At 40.6% G+C, this 24,967-nt stretch overlaps 1 protein-coding gene across 1 annotated transcript in view; it reads right to left on the reverse strand.

Annotated features, from left to right (window-relative positions):
• xpo1b (exportin 1 b) overlaps positions 1–24,967 on the reverse strand; it is a 45,529-nt gene that overhangs the window by 13,196 nt on the left and 7,366 nt on the right. The window contains exons 4-19 of the mRNA XM_080017119.1: positions 23,346–23,418; positions 21,846–21,907; positions 19,451–19,495; positions 18,158–18,339; positions 17,872–17,920; positions 17,200–17,319; positions 16,809–16,937; positions 16,286–16,444; positions 12,977–13,174; positions 10,388–10,526; positions 8,840–9,021; positions 5,723–5,879; positions 4,251–4,414; positions 3,696–3,830; positions 3,395–3,578; positions 2,989–3,095 (exon numbers count right to left, since the gene is read on the reverse strand). Of these exons, the coding sequence (XP_079873245.1) occupies positions 2,989–3,095; positions 3,395–3,578; positions 3,696–3,830; positions 4,251–4,414; positions 5,723–5,879; positions 8,840–9,021; positions 10,388–10,526; positions 12,977–13,174; positions 16,286–16,444; positions 16,809–16,937; positions 17,200–17,319; positions 17,872–17,920; positions 18,158–18,339; positions 19,451–19,495; positions 21,846–21,907; positions 23,346–23,418 (2,085 nt within the window). The remainder of the gene's footprint in view (positions 1–2,988; positions 3,096–3,394; positions 3,579–3,695; positions 3,831–4,250; positions 4,415–5,722; positions 5,880–8,839; positions 9,022–10,387; positions 10,527–12,976; positions 13,175–16,285; positions 16,445–16,808; positions 16,938–17,199; positions 17,320–17,871; positions 17,921–18,157; positions 18,340–19,450; positions 19,496–21,845; positions 21,908–23,345; positions 23,419–24,967) is intronic.

The following is a 24,967-nucleotide window of genomic DNA, read 5'->3' on the forward strand; positions in this document are numbered from 1 at the left end:
TGCTACTGCTGCTATTTCTGTTGCTGCTGTTTTAGTTTCTGTTGTGATATTACAGTGGGAGGATTATAAGAAGGGTGTGTCTTCGGAGAGATAGTCAAAATGATCTCCCTCCCGAGGTCAGAATGAAAAACTTGATCCGTAATTTAGGGACGCGAATTAAAGGACCGTGACTGGATTAAGACGAGATGGTGCACAGAGTTGAAATTCCCGTTTCCGGTGAGGGCTACCACTTCCGGTTCCGGTGACGTCTTCGCTTGTGCGCTGTTGATGCTACTATTGCTGCTATTGTTTCTGCTGGTATTGTTGTTGCTGCTGCTGACCTTACACCTAAACTTAACCATCCACCGTGACTGGATTTAGATGAAATGGTGCACACAGTTGAAATCTGAGTGTCTAGTGAGGGTTGCCACTTCCGGTTCCGGTGACATCTTTGCTGTGCGTTGCTTCCCTGAGAACTGTTGACTCAATACAGATGAGATTTCTGGTTCCGGTGAGAGCTACCACTTCCGGTTCCGGTGACGTCTTCGCTTGTGCGCTGTCGCAGAGTGTTCTGTAATGTATTTGGCCGTACTCTTTACAGGAAATTCCCTGCAATGCAGATATAGAAAACACCTGCCATGTTTTCTCAACCTCTCTCTCGTTCGTTCGTTCGTTCAACAGCTACTTCAGTACAGTTCTTAGACCTATGATCGGTCCCACTACAGAATACACAATTAGGATTATCTGACGCTCGCGTGAAATGCCGCAGTTGAGGATGTACCTGTGTCGGCTCTGCTCTTCTCCATAGTTCTTTTCTTTCAGGATATTTGGGTAAAATTGGCAGTTCTCTCACGGCTCTCCACTTCTTTGTACAAACGACATCAGGCCTTGCAAACTGAACGCACCGGCCATTTAATATTTCTCCTCAGAGAGAGTTTGATCCTTGTCTTTCTCATGCTTATTCCATCCCGGTATTGGAATGCTGAGTTCACTAACGCATCCAAATCGTCCAACTCAGTTTCTGCTTCAATTTCCCAATCAGTCTATTAAAGTTCTTTCTCTTCACAATTGTTCCATGTATTCTTTAAACACGTCCGCATTAGGCATTTTTATACTGACCTCCTGATCAAGTTTAATGAAAAGCTTGGTTGTGGCAGTACGAACAGCCCCCTATCTTGTTTCATTCTTCCTTGGTCTGTCATTGTTTGTCCCGATATCCACGTCTTTGATACTCGTTCTGCTTTTGTTGGACCATTCCCGGATCTCGGCACCAAATTCTTTGGTGCGAATATCAGTAGTCTGACAATTATACTTTTGTTGCAATTAAATGCTTTTTTCCCCCTTAAGTTAAGATTTCTCATACAGGGAAGGGGAGATACCACAACGTGCTGCTAGGTAGAGTAATTTGGATCAGGCCTCCTCGCCTGCGAAACTGTTCGCAAGTGAGCACAATAGCTCCTTAACTAGGGAATCCACTTGTCGCTGTCCACGGTGCTGAAACCGACTTTCACTTGTCAAACTTCAACACATGCTCTTTTGATTATTGTGATTTGCTTAAATTAATTGAAATTATTGTGATCTGTGTATAATTTGGATAGCACTTGCAATAAAATGAATAAACTTTGATGAAAGAGAGATACTAGATGTATTTTCTGTGTTTCTATGTTCTGATTAGCTGAAATTCCATTTGACAGTTGCCCATAGGCCTGTTGCCCAGTGTCTCATCATGTTGCTGGTTGATGTAAAAATTGCTACGCGTATCAGGGCCTTTAGACCTCATCCAAGGCATGGAGAATGGAAATGAAACGCATCCAAAATATTAGTAGTAGCAGCGGCAATGTTTCCAGTAGAATGTGTCAGTGGATTTTGATAGCAGTGTGACTATCCAAGACCTCAATATCTAAATTAAACCGGTATCAGAGAGTTACTTTTAATTATTTTAAGACCTTTTTAAAGAATTAGAAGAATCTGACCATTTTTTTTAAATAAATATGGATACATAAAATCAGACAGAACAATTGTTTAAGTTAAGACCTCATGCCATTGAGACCATTGAATTGAAGACTTAAGAACATGCAGATACCCTAAATACTCCATGATGCCTGCTGATCACTGCAGTGTTCATGTTCTTCTTAAAAAGGACCTATTGTGCTCCTTTTCAAAACATGTTAATTTTTTTTGCTGAACATACCACTTTGATTACGCATTCTAGTCATTGTAACATGCCTCTAAACTGGTCCAAAACTGGCTGTTTCTGTGTGTGTATTCTTAATTGTAAATGAGCAGCCAATCCCGTAGTTCTGTTAGCCAATGGGTTTTGAGCTTTACTCCAGGCTTAGTTTTATTTATCTGTATATCTTCACTGATTTCTTATTATCAGTAAACTAAAATCTGTTTCTGAACAAATTTGAGGTGAGAAATAAGGAATGTAGTGGCCGAATCTTCACTTCTATTAGATATGAAAGGCCTCATTTAAAAGTTAGTTCCGACTTACACTAGCTTGTAGCGCCGCAGGATATGGCGGGGCTAAGGGCTTTTGTTGTTTTATTCAATTACGGAAACATCAGAAAATAAAATGTGGATACACACACAGAAAGAAACACAGTAAATACTTACATTTCACTCGTCTGCAGTTTTGTCACAGACAGTTAGTATTGATTCCTTTCTTTTAAAAGATTTGTGCTGGTCTCTCCAGCCAACAACAGAGCACTTCCCATTTCAGCTTCGATGCTAGTGGGGGTGGTACTAATTCTACTCAAGTGATGTATATGAGGGCAGCAAAGCTGAATGGCTCGTTTCAGGACTGACAGCTCACAAAAAACTGACTGGGTTGTCTTTTTCACAGTTTGTGTGTTAGTAGGCCCATCACAGACCCAAACATATGTGCACAGGCACTGAAAGGGTGGGTTTTTCATAATAGGCCCCCTTTAAAACTTTAAGAGTGAGAACATTATCCAAGCTTATCAGAGATTATCCAGAGATGTGGTGACTTCAGTGTTGTAAACTTACCATTTGCGGATCGTTTGATCGGCTAACCCAGCCTGAGATCAGTTTCAGCGTCTCTCGTTTAACCGTCCTCATACTCCGGATCAAGGGCTGTTTCGTAACCATCTCCCCTTAAATGCAAGCCAGAAGACAAAGTCATGTTTTGGGGCCAGACACTAACAAGGGCCATGTTGCCTGCGAGCCATGATTCAATTCATGATTCAATTGAGTCAAATTCTTTCGAGAAAAGAAAGTGGCTTAGAGCGAAGATGAGCCTAATCCTGGATCTCAGACAATAAAAAAAAAAAAAGTGCAGTTTTGAATGGGGTTCTGTGTCTTGCCATGTAATCCACACAGCACAGAAGATGGATGGAATCTACTTTAACAAAAAACAGACATACGAAATACAGACCCACAGATTTCTACGTACCATTCGTCTGGATGGCAGCGGATATATTTTCGCTCAGGCATTTGTAGACATTGAGCATGTCCAGGTAGATCCGTCCAAGCTGGATGACGAAGGGGTGTCCCACCGCCTTGCAGGCCCTGACATTGGTCTTCAGGATACTGCCCAGCTGCTTCACTGTCTCTGGGTCCTTCAGGATGTCCACGTTCTGTGGGCCAATAGGAGAAATAAGGTTAGAGAAAAACAGAAAAACACAAACCAAAACACAAAAACAATCCAATACATCATATCCAATCATAAGATTTTTGGGTTTCCGTGGTGTTACCTTGGTGGCCTGCTGGATGATGCTGTCCCAAACCTGATTGGGCAGCAGCATGTACTTCTCTATCAGGTGCTCCTGGACGGCCTGGTCCGTCTGCGCTCCGATCATGTAACCTACTGCCTCGTAGAACGTGTGGACCTGGATGCAAGAGCAAAATAACTTTGTGTGTCGGCATAGCAACATCAAATTATATGAAAATCAAGGCTTTAAGACTGACATTTTTGCTGAGAATTAACTGTCATAGAAATAATTGCTTTTATTGATCGGTTTACGTCACTATTCTAGTATAATATGATAGCACCTTAGTTTAGTTTGTCCTAAGTTAGTTTAGTCTAGTTTTTAAGTTGATTTACACTTTATATAAAACAAAATAGTAAAAATTAAATTTGTGCTGAAAGGTAATTATGGAATATGTTGATTTTTCCAAATGATCACAATCAGCTGAAATCATTGTGATCAGGCATTGATGTAGTTACTGTGACAGCTCCAATTCAAACGTTATTGATTCTTCTTCACTGCATAAAACGTGCTATATTTGTTTTAACTATTTGCTCTCACCTGCTGTGGCTGGAGGTCACAGATGATGGTGTTTATGTTGTTGAGGATCTCATCAATAAACGGCATCACCTCTCCCACCTGCACCTGGACAAAGTGCCGTCGGCACTTCTGTGCGATCTTGATGAAGGTGTCACACGCCATGTCCTGCACACCGTCGTGGGTCTCTGGGAGGGAATAGAAAGAGTTAATAATTGTAAGTCGCCTGCATTACATAATGTAATAGAAACAGGGCAGATTATAAACTGCTATTTTAACAGTTTCTTCAGGTATTAAGATGTGAGTGATTAGGAACTGGAATAAATCAAACTTATATTATCACTATTGTTTTTATTTTTTATTTGTATACAGAACTTAAGAGAGGTAAGTACAATGATTCAAGAACAGGTAAGCATACTAAGCAAGAATGAACGTATGCATTAGGGCAAGTGGAAGGCTAATCCTAGGCCACAACTCTGGCGACGGGGCAGCAGCTTGATGCCAAGTCACTCTCGACTTGTTGCCAGGTCTCTGTGTCCCTGGCTTTTTTGGGCGTGTCAGCACAAGATCGACTGGCTTTTGTGGATGTGCAAAACATTTCAAACCTTGCTTTCCATATTTAAAATACATTATATACTGTAGATAGATGGTGCAGTGTGTATTTTATTATTATTTTTTTTTCTTTTAATTGTGTAGCTAGCTATTTACTTAGCAAAATAAATAACCTCTTGAAAAATGTACATAACTAGACTTGTCGTCTGCCCCTTAAAATGAAGAATTTTCCTTGTTGGAGAAATGTTAAAGGATATGTTCCTTATTTTATAGGTAGTTTAAGGCTCGTTTTTCATAAAAAAATATAGCCTAATCATAAACAATGACGCAGTGGTCCGGGTGTCCAGTTTCCAAGGATTAGTGCCGTTGAGATCATATCTATGCTCCTATTGGCTATTGCCCCGCACTGCTCATGATTAGTAGTTAGATTAGCACTATCCCATGATTACCACTTCGATGATAGCGGGTCCAGTTGCGCTCAAGCCGTGGGTGGAGTAACTCAGATAGGGCGGTGGTTCTAATTCTACTGAAGTGACATATATATTACTGCGATGAAGCATATTAGGGCAGCAAGGCCTAATAGCTAAGTTCACCACGTTTTCTAAAATAGACAGCTCACAAAAACTGAGTTGTCTTATTTCACAGTTTGTGTGTTAGTAGGCCCATCAGAGACCCACATGTATGTGCACAAGCACTGAAAAAGTGAGTTTTGCATAATAGGTCCCCTCTAAGTACCTGCTAAAACGCTGACAAATACATGTACTGTACATACATTCACACAGTTGCATTTCATACATATGACAAAACACACCAGTTTCATATAACCTCACAAGCACAGCATGGAATATATAGCATAATTGCAGGGCAGTAACACCAGATAAGTACTTTGTATATATCTTATTTTACCTGTACCAGTTAAATATTGCATTTTGCTATACACTCACCATGCATGAACTCAAAGAGCTTGTTGACCACAGTCTTGAGGAACTTCCAGTGGGCTCGGAGGAAGCGTGGATACTGGCCTACGATGTACATGATGTTGGAGGCGATGATGGCCTTGTTGTCCTTCCCCCTTTTCTGCTCACACAGACCCAGTAGATCCTGTGATGCACACGCACACACACACACACACACACACACACACACACACACACACACACACACACACACACACACACACACACACACACACACACACACACAGTCAGAATGAACGTATAACCTTCATCCTCACGTATGTATAGAAACATTTAACCTGAAAAGAGTGTGTTATTACACATATAGGCCATGTTCCAATTGTTAAGATGATAACTACATATCTTACAACATATCTTGAATCTTGAAATCTTGATGTAATAATTTGCACCTGATATTTTAATAATCCTGTCGACGCAATACATGATGTGATGAAAGTCCCCAATGATTAATGCAACATGATTAATGCATATCTTTTTGACACTTATGGTGCAGTAGCCTGACATTTGCACTGGAACAGGTGAAGAGTTATGAGCCTTAATGGTGTGCAATTTTTATCACATACTTGTAAATGTATCAGACAAGATGATCACATTATGAGCTGCAAATGATCATTACATTAAGGCTGAACGGTTTGGAAAAATGATCAAATTGCAATTTTTTAGACCAATATTGCGATCGTGATTTAGTATGCAAATGTTTTTTAAATTTCCTTATCTTCTATATTACTCACTAAACACAAGCAATAAATCTTTCTATAGAATGACCAACACACAACATTGGATACCGTCAACATATGAACTACTCTTTCCTGTAGGCCGGGCCTACGTGTTATGATGAATTGATATGAATAACATATCTCTATTTAACTATTTAATTGTAACAGGAAAAACCTTCACTCACAGGAGAACAGACCTGCCAACCTTGGGAAAATATTTTGAGTAGCACAACAGTGTAACATGGAGTCTCTGTGGCGTTTGAGTTCCTGTAGCTAAATGACTCATGTTATTCACACCGTAGCCGTCTCGTAACAAGGCTAATCACATCGTATGTGAGCTACTACTGCAAACTTAATATACAACTATCTCATTGAGATATAGCCATTGAAATGCATCATCTTGTGTAGTTACCAAATTTGTTCACCAAATAGAGATGCACCGACTGAAATTTTCTTGGACGTTTTTTTGTCTGACCTGCAGATTCCGATTTCCCATCCGCTGTACGTCGATGACAAATACATCATGTGATCTGATCACGTTCACATGATTGGACAGCTACACATACGGACTACACTGCAATTTTCAGTAACTACAATAGGGAGATTTCTGATTTTGACACTGTTTATTATTGTTCATTATTCACTATGGAACAATAATAGAATATTAAACTGTCAATGAGTTCCAATTAAATAAAATACGACATGGTATGGTCATTGAGTTCCAATAAAAATCAGTGAAATTTGACATTTCAAGTACGACATTTCACTGCATATATGTATGCTCGTATGTATAAGTATGTGATAAATAAACATCTTGAAATAGAATATGGGACTGTCAATAAGTTTCGCTTTAATTCAACATGTAACTCTCACTTAGAGTTAGTAGTACACAACATATAACTAACATGGAAATGTCCAGTTCAAACTTCAAATGGAAGTCTCTTTCACGATTAAGTGCAAATATACCTTTCGATTATATTTATATGGTACTTGCAATTCCAAAATAAATTGCCATCATTGCAAATAAAGTAAATGGCTGCATCTTCTCACTCTCGTTCACTGGAAGTCCTCCTTCCCTCACCGTGCGTTAAACCAAGTGAATCAAATCCAACGACTCGTTTTACTGAGTGACCTCGTCAAGAACGGAGTCTCAAAAAAAACAAAAATAAAATAAAAAATAAAAAATAAAAAAGAGTTGAACCATTCATCACGATCAGAGCTTGTGCACTAGGAACAACCAGCGCAGGCGCTCCACTGTAGTGACAGTGATAGATACACAGGTGCACAATTTTGGAATAGTGTCAGTCAATAGATAAGTTATTTATCTAATCTTTGTTTACCTTGAAGTATCTCCAAACAGCAGACATTTTATTTCTTTCACTCCCTTTTTTGAACATCAACTCCTTATATTACGTTGATATCAGGTTTAAGTATCAGAGCATTTTTACAAGTACATGGGCACTGTATCGGGCGTGTTTATTTGACCGGCACAAAATCTGATATATCTGACACTGATTGGGTCATGGCCGATCAAGCTAAAAATCGACCGATTCGGGTTACTGACTGATCAATCGGTGCATCGTTTTATATTTAGAAGAAGAGAACAAACAGAAGAACACATTAAGGTCGAAATTTTTGTGCCTTATTATAACTCCCCCACTTCCCATTTTACCTCAGCAATGCAGCGTTACGGTGGATAATTAAGTACCACTGCACTGCGAATCAGTGGATGTTGAGTGAGTGAGAGAAGAGGGAGGGCTTACAGAACCACACGCACAAGGTCGTAGAATCTGGTCCAATCAGAGGGTATTAATATTCCATGAATTTGGACATATCAAAAATATAAACTAAAGGGTGGAAAGGAATATAAAGGAAAGCAGAAAAGGAGTATGACACAGCTATGCTCCGTGCACGGAGATCTGCACGGAGCATAGCTCATCAAAGGTCTGCACAAAGTTAAATAACTGGCGCATGAGAGACATCAAGATGTGAGACGCCCACTGCTTACTGTGAATGCTCCGGACAATCACCTCCTCTGTTCACAAATACCGCTCAATCATTACGCCGGCTTTGTACTAGGGTGCTGACTGGATAAAATCTGGGTAATGTCCGGTCCAAATGATTTGGACATGTGCGTTCACACATACAGCTCCTCCGGGTAATGTCCGGATTTCAGGGTTGCAGTACATGTGTGAAAGCAGCTCATGATTCCAAAAATTGTAACGACAAACAGCAATTATAGTGTGTGTGTATAGTATAGTATTACATTTCACTGCATATATGTATGAAAGTATGTATATGTATGTGACAAATAAAAAATCTTGAATCTTGAGAATAGTGATATGACAGACTCTGCCTTTGTGTTTACCTTGATGACGGTGACAAGGAATCTTTTCTCATCCTCCTCGTGCATGGCGCCGCTGATAGAGCCGATGGCCCAGCACAGTGTGTTGAGGTTCTTCCACGACCACTCCGTTCCATTCACCTGGTTGTGGAGCTTTTCAGTCATGATACGCTCGGTGTCGGCGTAGTCCAGATGGGTGAGGTACACTGCAGGGCGACATGTCACTGATTTAAAGCGGTACAACTTACCACAAGCTAAACCTTCTATACTTCTCGGCTGAGTATCTATCAAATCAATTAATTGGTCAGTGTTCATGACAGCATAATGTTAACTAAACCGATCAGCCAGAAAATTAAAACCGCTGACAGGTAAAGTGAATAACATTGGTCATCATGCTAGTTTCGCCTACCACCAGAGGTCCCTGAACACACCACTTGGGTGGCGTGATCAGGGACCTCTGGCACAAAGACACAGACAAAGGGGTAGAAAACACACAAGTTTATTGTGGAAATGGGGCTTGACAGAACAAGCCCAGGAGCAGATTGACACAGGTCATGACAGGGCTCCTATCTCCTGAGTGTGTGTGGGGATTGAGGTTTTACCTGTTGCTCGTTAGACCAACCAACAAGCAATAAGTATACAACCACTTTGATCCTGGATCCCCAATTATCTAGATCCAGGTCAGGTATGGCTGCTCAAACCAAACCATCCCCAAACCACAGTCGTCTCATTCCAATGGCACATATCAAGGGGTGGGATATAATACGCAGCAAGTGAACCGTCAGTTCTTGAAATTGTTGTGTTGGAAGCAGGAAAAATGGAGAAGCGTAAGGAAGTACCAAATTGTGATGCCTAGACGATTGGGTCAGAGCATATCCAAAACAGCAGGTCTTGTGGGGTATGCAGTGGTTAGTACCTACCAAAAGTGGTCTAATGAAGGACAACCGGTGAACCGGTGGCATGGGCGCCCAAGGCTCATTGTTAGGAGTGAAGGCTAGCCAGTCCAATACCATCCGACAGAAGAAATACTGTAGCACAAATTCCTGAAAATGTTCATGCTGCTATGATAGCATGGTGTCAGTAAACACAGTGCATCACAGTTTGCTGTGTATGGGGCTGAGTAGCCACAGACCGGTCAGAGTGCCCATGCTGACCCCTGTCCACCGCCCAAAGCACCTACAATGGGCACGTGAGCTTCAGAACTGGACCATGGAGCAATGGAAGAAGGGTGGCTAGTCTGATGAATCATGTTTTCTTATACATCATGTGGATGGGCTGGGTCAGGGTCCGATCGGATCGAGCATCGGTGGGATGTGCTGGAACAAGCCCGATCCATGGAGGTCCCACCTCACAACTTCCAGGACTTAAACGATCTGCTGCTAACATCTTGGTGCCAGATACCACAGGACACCTTCAGAGGTTTTGTGGAGTCCATGCCTCCACGGGTCAGAGCTGTTTTGGCAGCATGAGGGGAGCTACACAATATTAGTGATTATAAACGGTGGTGATTTTAATGTTATATACTGTACATGGGTGTATAACAGCTGGGGAGTGGGGCGCGGCATAGCATACCCAGAGTCTCTCTCATGTTTTTGTAGAGGTTGATGGAGTCTGTGTCCTTCATGAACTCCCGCACCACCTCCCCTTGGTCATTCTCCACCACTAGAACTTCCTCCGGCTTGGCCATGCGGCTCACCATCAGCAGACGCACCTGCAGGGAGGTGGAGAGAAACATCCGTCAGTGGGCACAACAGCTCTGGAATGACCCACACAAATTCTTAATTCTACAATTTTATTATTTATAATAATTATAATTCTTTAGTAGTGCATCATTTACTTAACACACATTAATAAATATTAATCAGGGTTCCAGCAGAGCTGGGTGATATTTTTGACGAAAACCTTGTTAGCGATCATTTCACAATATTTTTGGGAGTGATGAGACAATAACCAAAATTAGTGGTCGGCTCCGATTCATTGGGACTATATTTGTACATTCTGAGATAATCGGCATCAGCCGCTACCTGCACTCACAAGGCCTATAAACAAAAAATGTCTGCAGACTATTGTTGTCAAAAATCACACTGTACATATCGATTCTGTATATTTGAAACGGTTTTAATACCTGTTTTCCGCACTATAGACATACCGTCCATGCTTCCTCGCTCTCTCTTCTCTCTGACAGCGAATCACACAAACTGCTGCAGCCCCCACACAGCCCCGCCTCCTCTCACTCACTCGCTGTCTTCACTGTCTCATTCCCTCCTGTTTGTTATGGTGTTAGCTCCTTTAAGATTGCAAGTGTAGAGCCTCTGCCACCGCATTTCAAAGAAAACAGCAGGAGTGCTGTTTGGAAATACTTTGCATTTGAGGTAAAACGTAAACCTCAGAGAACTTGAGTGGAGTTTTTTTTTCCTCCTCTAGACAGCGCTGCACTGTGCGTGCGTTCCCCTGGTGGTTTTCCTGTCATTTTATTTTAGATCGAGAGCGGGTCGTCCAGTTATCAGAGGGCTCCTGGCTCGATCCCCGGCTCCTCCTGGCTGCACGTCGAAGTGTCCTTGAGCAAGACACTAAAACTGCTGCTCTCGATAGGCAGGTGTGTGCCTTGCACGGCCGCCGCCATGATGTATGAATGTGTGTGTGAAAGGGTGAAAGTCAGGCATGTGTTGCTAAGTGCTTTGGGTGGTCGCAAGATTGGAAAAGCGCTATATAAATTGCAGTCCATTTACCATTCCATTTAAATTCAGAAATGTTGTGTCTCATTTGTTATTATTATTAAATTGTTTCAGTTAAATTAATTAAATTATCAAATGTTATCAGTTGCACAAAAAATAAAATAAACCATTGAAAACCCCGTATCGGTCAACCACTAACCAAAATCCCAGCGATATCAATTTTATATTAACATATTCCTAATCCACCTAATCCTAGTTCCCACTTTCTTCAAGACAATTTTCCAGGATTTTTTTTGAGGTATTCATATGTATTCAACACGTCGTCCGCCAAGGAGACAAAGTATTTTCATAGATTTCTACCAAGTAGACCTCTTCTCAGAAGAAACTGGTATGTGTTCAGATTCTCCTATATCACTTTTAGTACACCTGTCACGCCGGGACAACAAACACAGTCCTGTACCTCACTGAACTGCAGCACACAGGCATGTGATTGGCAAAGAACCAGAAAAAGCAGGAAAATATACAGAGTGCAGTGCCTGAAGTGGAATTAAATAGGTGCCGGTACTCCCCTTATTCACACGTTGAGGGTCACAAAAAAAAAAAAAAAAATTCCACAATTAAGTCCTATAACAAGGAAAGCAACAGGGAGACGTGTGTGACGCGGCACGGGACGCACAGATCTTTCTTTTGTTTTGTTCAATTAGGAAAAAGAGTAATTAATACATCTAAAGTTAAAAACACTATTTGTTTGGAGAAACAGGGGAACAGGGATGCGCAGCAAAGCATAGGTTGCTCTCTCTCTCTCTCTCCATATAGAGGCATATTGAATCGAAATGCCTAATGGAGAGGGAGCAATCGCCGCTTTATTTTCCTTCCATATTTTCAGAGCGGAAACTCTCGCATTCCAGCTTAATCCGGAAAAAAAAAAAAAAAAAAAAAAATCACAGCCCTGAGGATAGCTCTGGCAAACTTCAACCTGAGAAGAAGTCTAGTCATGACAGCTGACAGGGGGTTCCCATAGAAATGACTAAATAAATATGGCATTGCACAATATAATATATAATATTCATTCTTTTTTTTTTCCCCAGAACAGTCTGATTTCAGTCAGCAGCAGGCTGGACCGTCAGTCTCTTAAAAGGAACTTTCTTGGCAACTGATTCGCAACCACCTGTTGCTCGAATTGTGCCAACTAGCATTTCTGCCAGCTTAAAATGCTTTGAAGATGCACCCCCCTCCTTGCACTGCCCCGGTCCCCCAACTGCACGAAGGCTGCACTCCCACGCCACGTTGTCCTCACCACTTGTTAAGCAAGATGTTTGTTCAACAGGATTATGACTTCAAACTACACAATGAAGTTCGCTGACATTTACAGAAAATAACATTGCACTATTAGGAAAAAAGCTGTGACCTGCTCGAGCCTTGAGGGTCGCTTCTAGAACAACCACATCCATTAAACGTTAAAGCTCAGAAGCTGCAGGTGACCTACCTTGGAGAGCACGGGCAGGTAGAGCTGTCTGCGCGGTGGCACGTCAAAGTGCTGGTTGCCGGAGAGCAGGGGGGAGGTGGAGGTGGAGAAAGGGCTTTCCCTGTAGAGCTCGGCCGCCAAGTGGTTCCAGTACTCCAGGCAGATCTTGAAGATCTCAGTCTCCTCCACCTCCGACACCAACAGCATGTAGTGTAGCGCCTGAGAGACGGACAAGAGTAAGTGAGACCACCTCGTATTATATTGTATCTATCTATTAGGGTCGGGGCCGATTAATCGGATGAAGCGACTATCTGTTACAGACATTGTGTTTTGTCTGATTTTGAGTAACGTTCGATCATTCTGAGTTCATATACGGATTGGACAAATCAAATTTTCTCATCATTTGATCTCACTGGGTATATCTGCTGTCCGTCAATGACAAATACGTAACGTGATCTGATCATGCTCACTTGATAGCAGAGCTGCACATACTCTGACCCATAGCCCCTCCCATAAGCTTTGTGGAAGATGGCGGCGTATGTACAACGCAAGGCTCAGCGTCGCTCCAGATTCTGCAAAATTAGTAGTTATTTGCCTATTTGTTTCAAGTCTGTTCACTCAGAACAGTCATGTATACACATCGTACAGCCGACAGGAACTTTTGGACATCGGATCTTGCGATATTCACAACTTTTTTGGAGATCTCAAGCACATTCCAAAGATGGCCGCAGGTGACATTGAGACCATAAACAAAGGCGGAAGAGAGGAGGGCCAAGTTTAGCTGAGCTAAAGCTAACTCCTCACTGGCTATCTACCCAGCATTTTCCTCACCAATGTTCAGTCTCTGGCTAACAAAATGGATGAGCTGCCGCTGAGGATTGTCATTCACACAAGGATTATGGACTGCAACATAATTATTTACGCGGAAAGATGGCTCAACAGCGGCAATAGCGCTATCGAGCTAACGGGGCACTACGTCCAGGTGGATAGAACAGCTGATGAGGCTCGTAAGACGCCTGGGACTGTGCATCATTGTAAACAAAGCGGACACTATCATGAAAAGTCACTGCTCTGCTAACCTAGAGTCTCATGGTTAAGTGCTGCTTAAGATGGGGGGATATAAGCAGCAGCACTGACGTGACTAGCTAATTGCTGGTAGCTAGCAAGTGCTAGCCTGCTACTGTACCATTGGGTTTACCAGCTGCTAATAGCCTACGTTTCACATATACAGACACGTCTTCCCATTATTGTTCACGTTCACTCCCAGTTTTTTCCCTGCAATAAAAGCGAGTAGCTCCTTTTACTGCCTATTTAAAGCAAGTTCCGGTTTTTCAGATTCCAACCAATCCGATCACGACTATTGGGGTACATTTTACGGATACAAATCCGATTATGACTATCATGTAATCGGATCACCTATACAATCTATCTGAATAGCTCTTCTTTCCCTTGATATTAATGAAATATAAGAAGACCTTGCTTCTCTATCATTGCTTTCAATCCTCAAACAAATCGAGCCTAAAATATCACGGAGAGGCTTTTGCAACATAATGCAAAGACAAGTTAAGTAGGTCACGTGACAACAACAGTAGCAATGTGTGTCCTTAACATAACTATGACAACAACAATAATGTAGCCATTCCACATGGTATGTTTGTGGGAGTTGCCACAAGGTCAAAAGTCTGGGTATACTTCACAGTAAAGGCAGCTAAAAGCAAAACAGCCGTGTGAAATATTTATAAGGCAAGTGTATTCAGGGGTGGCATCAGCACTGCAAACTTTTCTACTGATAGAGCACTTGCAGAACATCAGCTAAAGGAATACAATGAACTGATTCAAGCAACAGCTGCTTAGAAGAAAAACAAAAACAATTACAGAGAGTTAGTGAAAGAATATTAGATTGGTATTGGTAGATACTCCAGGTTTCCGTGTCAGTATTGGGAAAAAAGAAAAACTGATAAATGTGCCTTCTATAGTACTGTTTTTGCTTTGTTTTCTATGTTAAGTGCACAGATTCGTCAGCAGTATGTGAGTAGCTTTAGATGAGGCGCCATTTTCAGCCGTTGTTTTCTGACCAGACTCGAGCTGAACGATTAATCGAATTCAAACCGACTTCGCAATTCAATAGAACGCAAATTTCAAATTGCAAAGGCTGCAATTAATATATATATATATATATATATATATATATATATATTATTCAGTGCTGGTGCAAAGGAAGCGATCAGGGCGCCTATTGCACACCTAAGATGCACGTTTTTATTTAAATTTACGTCTCCTTATGGAACGAAACAAATGCGTATGGAACTAAACCCTGCGTAGTGGGGACACTTTCTCCGTGACACTATTACCCCCCGCCTATTGTTTTATTCATTATTATGTTTAATTGAATGATCATAAGGCTTTGCCTGAGCAGCGCTCCGTTTATGTGGACCTATGAGTGCAACATTCTTGAAAAAAAACAACATTCTGCTGAAACACTGCATTTGTTCTGACTGTTAATTTTCTGATTCGAAAAATGACAAGGCTTGAAGTTAAATCAATCAGTCAATGTTCCACTGTGATTGGATTATTTTCTTTTTACAATTCAATAGTTTAAATAAAGATTTTATTCATATCAATTCATGTATCAATATTGATCTCATCTCATCATAACACGTAGCATCATAACCCTTCCTACAGGAAAGAGCAGTTTATTTGTTGACTGTATCCAATGTTGTTTGTTGGTCATACTATAGATGATTTATTGCTTGTGTTTAGTGAATAATACAGTCCAAAAAAAAAATAATCTAAATCGCATTATTGGTCAAAAATATAAAAAATAAATCGCAATTACATTATGTTCCCAAATCGCTCAACCCTAGACCAGACCAAAAGGAAAAACAAGTAAGAATTGTAACAAATTCACTATCAATTGAGGAGTCATAGTGGTGATGACAACATTGCTTAAACAGACTTCACACTTAAAAAAAAAAAAAAATGTTTTTATCCATAAACATTATCCAAATGAGATACAAAGATTCGTTTTTGGCATTCACACCCCGGAAAATGAACACCCAACCCAAATCACGTGCCACCAAGTAAATGAAAAGGAAAGGTCGCCACTGGTCAGCCTGAGATATGATGTAACCAGCTTCTTAAATAATCATAAGGTTTTATGCAGCTTGATAATTCACCCACATGATAATGCGACTGGAAAGGTCGAGCGTTTATTTCACTCGACGGAGCCCCGTGACTTTTAGGATGCCATTAGGATCCCCATTAGTTAATGACTGGATAATCCAGTCGTCCCGGAAGCAGACGGCGACAGTAATGCAATTTTAATCTCACCTCCATCAGTGTCTCTCGGAGGTTGAGCCGCTTCTCGATCAGCTGGCCGTGCTCTTTGAGGAAGGTGCAGAGGAACAGGCTGAGGTTCTGGATGAAGTTCTGCTCGTCGTCCTTCCCGTTGGCATAGGCCAACCGGATGTTTGTGTTCAGAGGCAGCATCTGGGAAACACGTTTTATTAATGTAATTTTGTACATTTTATTTCATTTGGACATTGTTATTCTTTATTTTACTATTTGAATGCTTTTCTTATTGTACTTCGTCTTTGTATTATACTCGTAGAAGGTTTGGGCATATTATCCCAACAGGAGCTAGAGACTGACAGTATGATTTATATATAATGGCAATAATAAAATAGGATTAATATTATGATTGAAAATAATTTGCTGAGAAATGATCCTTCAATGTCTCTGTCAAAAGCAGTAGAGTGTAATATTAACTTAATTTTAATACATTTCTTCCTTTATTATTCTAATTTCATTAATATAAAGCACTTTAGTTGTGTGTAGGGGAGTCAACACCCACCTGTTTGAGCTGACACATGGTGAGTGTGAAGAGAGTGACAAACTGCTCCTCATACTGGCTGACACTAACACCAGCGATCTCTGTCAGGCACTTCAGCGTCACGTTGCGGAACATCGGTACGTTTAAGAACTGGACAAAAAAATAATTATTATTTGTTAAAAATATTTATTCTTTTGTCTTCACTTGGCATAAAAAAAACACCAACAATGGCAACATCATACAGAGGCCATAACAAATATATTTAATGGCCTTAAGTGCAAGCTTAAAAAATAATAAAATATGGGAAAAATATAGGATTTTTATTTTACTAAATAATCTTACAGATTACCGCTAGAACTTGCGACATACAATGTTTAAAATTACACATTCCATGCGTTACTTGTTCACATACTTTATACACCAGGGTGCTGATGAGTTTTGTCTCAAAGATGTAACCCAGAGGAATCCAGTTGAGAAACCGTAACAAAGTCTCAAGAGTGGCGTGGACCAGGGGGGCATTCTGGGAATTCTCCTAGGGTGCAACAAAAGACAAGACAGATGGTAAGCGACCAAATACGGGGAAACAAGTGACACCCCATACAGACATGATGGTGACTTCAATGACTTGTCATGCGTTGATTGTCAATGGGAGTAAGAGGTTTAGCAGACAGTTTAGCATTTTGCTGGTTTGGAAAGGCAGACGATGAGAAATAAGATGAGAGGGTTTTAAGTGTTTTAATTTTCTGAAAATACCAGAGAAAAAATGTAAATGACCACACTTGGAAACAAAAGGCAAACTTGTGTTTTGTTTGTATTTCCGAAACAATTATTGTTTGCTCAGGATAACTGTAGACAATGGATGTAGACAGAAAACAACAGAGGACGGAATCAAACAAGTCCAAACATTTAGTTTGAGTTTATGGTTTTAAAAAACATTTTTACTCATATATTAAGGTAGGCTGGAAAACAGTACGCATGGATAGCATGTAGCACCTAGTATGCCATTCACAGTGACAGTTCATGGAAAACTTTAGAATCGCATTAAAACACAGAAGATGTGTGGAGGAGGAGAAGTGTAACGTACCATAACAAACTGGCAAAGCTGAAATATCTGGGAGAATTCATTGCACATGCTGAAAAACCAAAGAATATTACACAAAGCAGATAGACGTTATAAGACATAAGTTTGTACTGTTAGAAATATTTAGTGAAACTGGTTGAGAAACAATGAGTCACATCACCTTAATTAAGGTGATGAGAATTTCAGTTGATTCAAAAATTTGTGTTTAAAGCAAGTAAACAATCATCAAGATTATTTCTGGCCCATCATATCTAGGGTTGAAAAATACATAAAAATCACGGGGGCTGACCTGTCTTTGAGGTGCTTGGCTTTGACTTGCGTCATCTGGCCGCTGGAGAAGTCGAAGACCTCCTCGCTGAGCAGCTTCAGGATGATCATGTTGTTTTGACAGAGGCTCTCGCTGGTGCGGCTCGCGCCAACGATGTCGCTGATGAATGTCGGCCAGTGCTTGGGCCACTCCTGCTTCAGGATCTGCACAGAGCAGGACACACATTATGTGTTGCATAACAGTTTCTACAAAACACTTTCTGCACGATTGTCCTTTAAACTGAAAATACTACAAAATACTAGCAATGGGAGAAAGCAGGGGAAAAATCTTCACTTGCTAACAACAATATTGTAATCACCATCATCGCTCCTGAATATTTACATTTATTTTGCTTATACATTGCATTTTTTATTACTTAGATCCAGTGCTGCTTATTGGTTTGTAAAATGTGCTGGACTAAAATAAAACTGTGAAAGACTGAGATGCCTCATTTCCCCCCTGGGGATCAATACAGTGTCATCTTATCTTAATGATGTACATTATCTTGCAAATTAACCTCAAGTGTTGTGTGTTTGCAAGAATTCTGTTAGTAAGAATGATTCAATTGATCTCTATTGTCCAACAGTACACAAGTATAAAAAAATATATATATTGAATCACAATACCAAGTGAAGAATTGTAAAAACTATTGAGCTGGCATTAAAATATCATAAATTATTGAATTGACGGGGTTCCTGCTGATTTAAAAAAATCACTTTTAACATTTGCACAGATTTCTTGGTAGCACAAACTACATGGTCGCAATGTCTAACCTAGTATCATTGTAAATGACATTGCTCTTAAAGAGCCTAATGTAATGCGCAAAAAAACCCCCAATAAAATACACTGAAATACAAATGAAGTGTGTTCATGCACACTTTGCACTACTGGGAAGGAGTGTGGAATCTGGAAAACCCTGGAGGTGACAACAATGTTAGCTCAGCTGACAGGAGCGCTCACTCATTCTAACTGGCATTCATACAGCATCGCTCACGCAGCAGCGACTGCAGCCAACGAGCCACTATGGGCCTTCAAAGCGTTCTCCCTTTCTCACACTCACACAAAATGGGGCTGTATTCAATTCAATGTGGAGGTCTTCAAAGTTTAATCATAATGAAATTAACACATTCATTACAATTATTTGAGAATACATTCTTTGATATCTTCCAGCCGTAGCACACTTATTTTTCATTACATTATCTTTTTTTTGGTCCATTTTCCAAATCATGACTCATCACCAAGTAGAATGATCATTTGCAAAGTCACAAGTCTTACCTGTACGAGGATCATATTCAGCTTTCCAATGTACACCTTTTCTTTCTAAACATGGTAGAAAAAAATACATTTATATTAAACACAGTAAATTTGAACTTGTCTTGTCTAGCCAACTATTGAGCACATACCTTTACACATACCTTTAAATTCTCAACCCCATCTCATAAAAATATGAAAGGATCACACTTATAATAATAATAATAATAATGATTAAAAAAAATGTAATGACAAAACATGAACAGTGTTTTGATGAAAGAGTTCAGCCACAGTAAGATATAAACATAAAGAGTCCTGTCTCGGTTTTTACTATTTTAGCTCATTTATTTCGCAAAAATGTTCGTGTGATGGATCAATCCGCAGTGCACTGTGCCGGCCCTTTGGTGTTTCATATTTTTGGATTTAGTCTCATCTTAAATACTTTGCTCAGAAGGGATGCACCGATTGTGAAATTCTGGGATGACACCAACACTGATGTTTATAATAACAATTTGGCCAATAGCCGATGCCGATGTTTCAGAGTTCCCCTGAACACGACGGCATCGCTTACTGCTCGGAGCGCTTCAGAGAGCCGCGTCCGCATCTTCTAAAATCGGTTACGGATGGCGTTGTTCTCTCAGATGGATAAAACAAAATTAAAATGTTAAAATGAGTTGCCAAATATACTTTGGCGGCCGTTAATATACCTGGGCGACCCTCAAGTACAGTCTATCTGTGGAAAACACTTAAACAGCGGCCACTGCCAAAACATCTGGCCCTAATCCACTTCTGTAAGTGTGATGTGGCGAATGGAAAAAAGAAAAATAATAGCAATGATGCTAGCTTAGCCCATCTATAGTATGATGAATGAAGACGATATATTTGTAAAAAAATAAAAATAAAATCATTAATTTATACATTTCAAATAACTCAATTTATTTTAAAATAAGTGTACTGCATTAAAGTGTTCAAAATGCAGGGTAGGCATGTTGGGAATTGACTGTTTTTATAGCAGCCAGCTACCACAGCAAGCACAAATACTGCAAACATCAGCTTTCTGTTGCATGTGGGTACGATTTACCAAGCTCTTAATCAATTTTACCCCTTTCCCACTGCGCCAAATACCCAGTGACAACCGTTAACATCTGGCATTTGTCATTCCTGGGAAAGGTAACACCCAAGTTTCAGTCCAGGGTCAAGTGACCCTGCAATAGACACAGGTTTTTATTGGCTCCAGCTGCGATCGGCTCCAATGGAAACAGGAGACGCAGGGCCACCCGCTAATTTTGGCCCCTCTACCAGCGTGATGCAACACGCATTGAAGTTCCGGACGTTGGTCCGTAAATAGACAGGAATATAGGTGTATAGTTCGATCATTTCGTATCCGATTTACAATCCAAAATCAAAATCAGAAGTTAATGACTTGTTGGCCCATGAAATGTTTTGGGTGTGGGGACCACTCTGAGGGGACCACAGCGGCGAATCCCACACTCCCCACCGGGCTCCGAGCCACTGCAGCACCGCTCCAAGCTGGTCTCTGGCCCGGAGGAGTATCTCCACTCCCCGCTGCCGAAGGACTGGTGTGCACACCGCGCATTGAGCGCTGTCAGTGCTGCTTCTACTGTAATATTGGGTCGTTCACGAACGATCCGATTCTTTTAAACACCTCTTTTGTGGGAGCGAAGGGAACCGAGTCTTGCTGAGTGATGAGCTGTTTTTTCCCCAGGTTTTACAGCTTAAGCGTTACAACAAAGCCTTACAGCGTTTGTTTAAATTGCTGTCTCGTCTACTGTTTTCACCCCACAACCACACTGGAACCGTGACACAACCCCTTTTCTGCTGTGTTTGTGACGTTGAACATGACACACAAAAGAAAAAGAAAAAAAAAGAACGGCATTTCTCCTAGCAATGGGAAAGGGGTCAATCGCCTATTTTTAGCGGGTTTACCCGCGTTTAGTAAAAAAAACTAAAAAATAAAAACAGGGTATACGAGCTAATTCTGGTGTAAAAACGGTATTTGAGACTTACTTCCATCCACACACGCCTAGTCCCAATATATTTTGCACATGCAAATTTCTGATGATAGTTGCTACTCTATCACGTAGCATGCAAATAACTTCCCGTCAGAGGACGAAGCAAATTTGGCCAATGACAGGATCATTAATGTGACTACCTAAGCTTCAACCGATAGTGCATGAATTCAAATGGAGCTAAATAATAAAAATAAACAAAATAAACAAACTAACAAACTAAAATAAACTAAATAAACATCCAACAATAGTTTTGTCATGTCATCAGTCTCCTTTGAGAAGAATTTGGTTATTTCATCATGTCGTCATCATAATAATCAAGAGTATTTTGGTTGTTAGCTTGCAATTCCGTGAAAAAGACAATCTCCATTTAAAACGACTCCACTCACCTCCACATTCGTCGCATCGGATGAAGTCTTGATAATGAGACCAACAACATACTTTTTAATTCCTGCATGTAAACAAAAACACCACAACAGAATGACTCTGTAGCCTCGACTGAGTAAACAATGAGGCCTAAATATCACATGCTGAGATGATGAGGTTGCCTGGGGCACTTAGTTGCCCTGACCAAGTCTACTCGCTCACAGCTAGCTTCCTGGCCTAGTACATTCCTGCTTTGAAAAGGTGCACTGCTCACTTTGTCCATCCCCGCAATTAACATTGGAAAAGGCAGATGTGGCGTTCTAGCTGCCACTCGGTTTCCACAAGGTGGGCGGGTAAAAACCCTTATGTGAAAGGAGAACACGAATCAGTGCAAGATGCATTTCCCTGAATGTTACCAAATCCAGGGCTAGGCACCTCAGTGCGAGCAGGGCACCTCCAAAGCGGCGTTGGGGTTTTTATTTTTTTGTTGTTTTTTATTTTTTTTAAATCACCTTCTCACTGGGCTGCTGCTTTAGAACCTGCCCCCTGACCTCTTTAAGTGAGTTATGCAATAGGATGTAATGGGCGGAGCCGGAAGCAATACTTTTGACACAAGGGGGTAAAAGACATACTTGCCGGTAGCCCTGCACTGGGTTTGCCACTTGAACAAAAGTCAGGCATCTATGGTCAGAAGTGGGAAGTCTTAGGTCAATGAGGGAAAAAATAAATTTAGCAGTGTGTATAAAAAAAAAATTAAAATAAATAAAAAATAGGATGGGGAATAGACTCGGATGATTTTTAATTAAGGAATTTATAGAATTACTAGGTAATTGCACAAAGCCTCAAATCCATCATATTATACTCAAAAGCTTAATTTTGAAGCTATGCTGGTTAACTTTCTCATGGGTCATCTTCTTGTTAAGACCTGCAACTGGGATCTCAAACAGTAGGTGGCAACAATGAACAAAAATACTTGACTAATGATGACAGACGTGGATGCACTGATCTTCACAGAATAACATAAGACAAATGTTTGAGAGGATTTAAATCGTCATTACATGTCAAAGGTTTGCGTAAACTGAACTATTACCATATCGCTACTTGTGTATTACACTGAGTGCTTGACCTTTAAAACATTTTTCATAATGCTCCTGATGGTCATGACCAATAGTTTGTGCCAATTGAAACTAATTTAACTAATTTACAAAGTTAAATAAACAAACAGGGCGCAACAAGTGAAATCTGTGTTTGTTGTTTCCTTTGTTTATTTCCCCTGAGGAAAAAAAAAGAAAAACACCACTATGCAGAGCCCAACAGTTTTGCAATGGTCAGTGGGAGGAGACAGAGGAAGAAACACCACAAAAACATATATACTTATATATGCTTAGCCTGAGAATACTGCTCAACTTGGCAACCACACATTTCAACAGTTGTAAGAAGAGAGTAACACAGCCGCATTTCGAGGATCATGTGATGGATGTCAAGCACATAAGGCAAACAAATCGACAAAACTAAAAACTTACCTTCACACTGATTCCTTGGAAGAATCTTCCATCTTGTTTTGATAACCGTTTCCAGAATTTGAAGAGCATAGTACTGCAACACGCAAGGAGAGTGCAGCGTTGGGGACAGTGAAGAACAAGCACTGTGCATTTCCAATACAGAACAAAACAGCTTGGCTACAACTTGGTATAATCCTAAAATAACTTGGGACTGGAATGAACCACATCTTACATGCACATTTTGGGGAAAAAAAAAAAAAAAAAAAAAAAACACAAAACGAAAGAAAAACCACTTCCCTTTTCTCTTCAAATCTCTATGGGCAACGAGCTGGAACACTGCAGAAGCCCTGCTGTTTTTCTCAGCATCACACCAGAGAGCGAAAGACACAGATCCAAAACTGCAGCTTTACCTGCTCAGGCTCTGATGGCTGAGAGGCAAAGTGTGGTTGACAAAGCAGGGCTTACACTAGACATGTCAAGATACCTTGATCCTACTTCAAGATACTATACCACATGTTGTTTCGACGCTGTGTTCCTTCAAGGCGTTAATTAAATCACATGACTCCAGATACTAGTTTGAAGTGCAGATACTGTACGATACAGTATGAATACCTCAATATCAATAATTTGTTAATGTCAGTGTAAATGTGTATGATAACTGTGGTATTGTGGGTACTACCTGCCACGTCGTGGTACAAAGACTTGAAAAGGCTAAATCCAATACTACTTAACATTTATAGCCACAACATTCAGACTAGGGCTGGGTATTGGGCAGAATCTTGCAATCCGATGAGTCTGATGCGATGGGTCGATGGGTCAATTCAGAAATTTAAACATTACAATCAAATATCATCTAGGAAATATTAGTTTTTTTATCAAGTTTTTAATTTATTTTATTTTATAACCCAGCAGCCTAATTCAATACAGATTATGATTCACACTAGAACCAGCCGTAACACATGGTAGAGATAAGCGGCAATCAAGCTGTCGGCCCTTTTAACTGGTGTGTTGCAGAAGTCACAGCAGGACCAACCACAGGTTCAGCCCGCAAAAAAATCCTTGATGCTTTATAATAATCCGCAAAAAGATTTTTCCTTTAAAAGTTAAGGTACCGTGAATCTACTGTTCGGATTGGCCATTTCAACTGTAGGGATCATCAATTAAGGAGTGCAATGATTTTAAAACAATAAATTAGATGCATTAGAGGGTGTTATTAAAGCCTGGGGGCAGTGTGTGTGTGTGTGTGTGTGTGTGTGTGTGTGTGTGTGTGTGTGTGTGTGTGTGTGTGTGTGTGTGTGTGTGTGTGCGCGCGCGCCTGTAGGTGTGGGGGGTAGAAAATGTGCTGCAAACAATGAATGCTGGGAAAATGTAAAGGGAAATCCGCTGACAGGCACACAAACAAGATGTCACTGCCTTGAAAAACCACACAGTGTACAAAAAAGGACAACAACACAAGAGGAAAGGTTAAGGCATCTGTAACTAACTTGCCAAACATCTTTTGACGGCCATAAGAAAATCATTGAGCGGTCTTGAAAAGGTACGTTTTGAGAGGATCACTGAAGAGAGGACGAATGTGGCGAAAGATGGACAGTACTATGAAAAAGGAGGTGGGGGCAAAGCCATGATCCCTACAGGTGAAAAAA

Source organism: Zeus faber, assembly GCF_960531495.2.
Source record: "Zeus faber genome assembly, chromosome: 16".
NCBI lineage: Eukaryota > Metazoa > Chordata > Actinopteri > Zeiformes > Zeidae > Zeus > Zeus faber.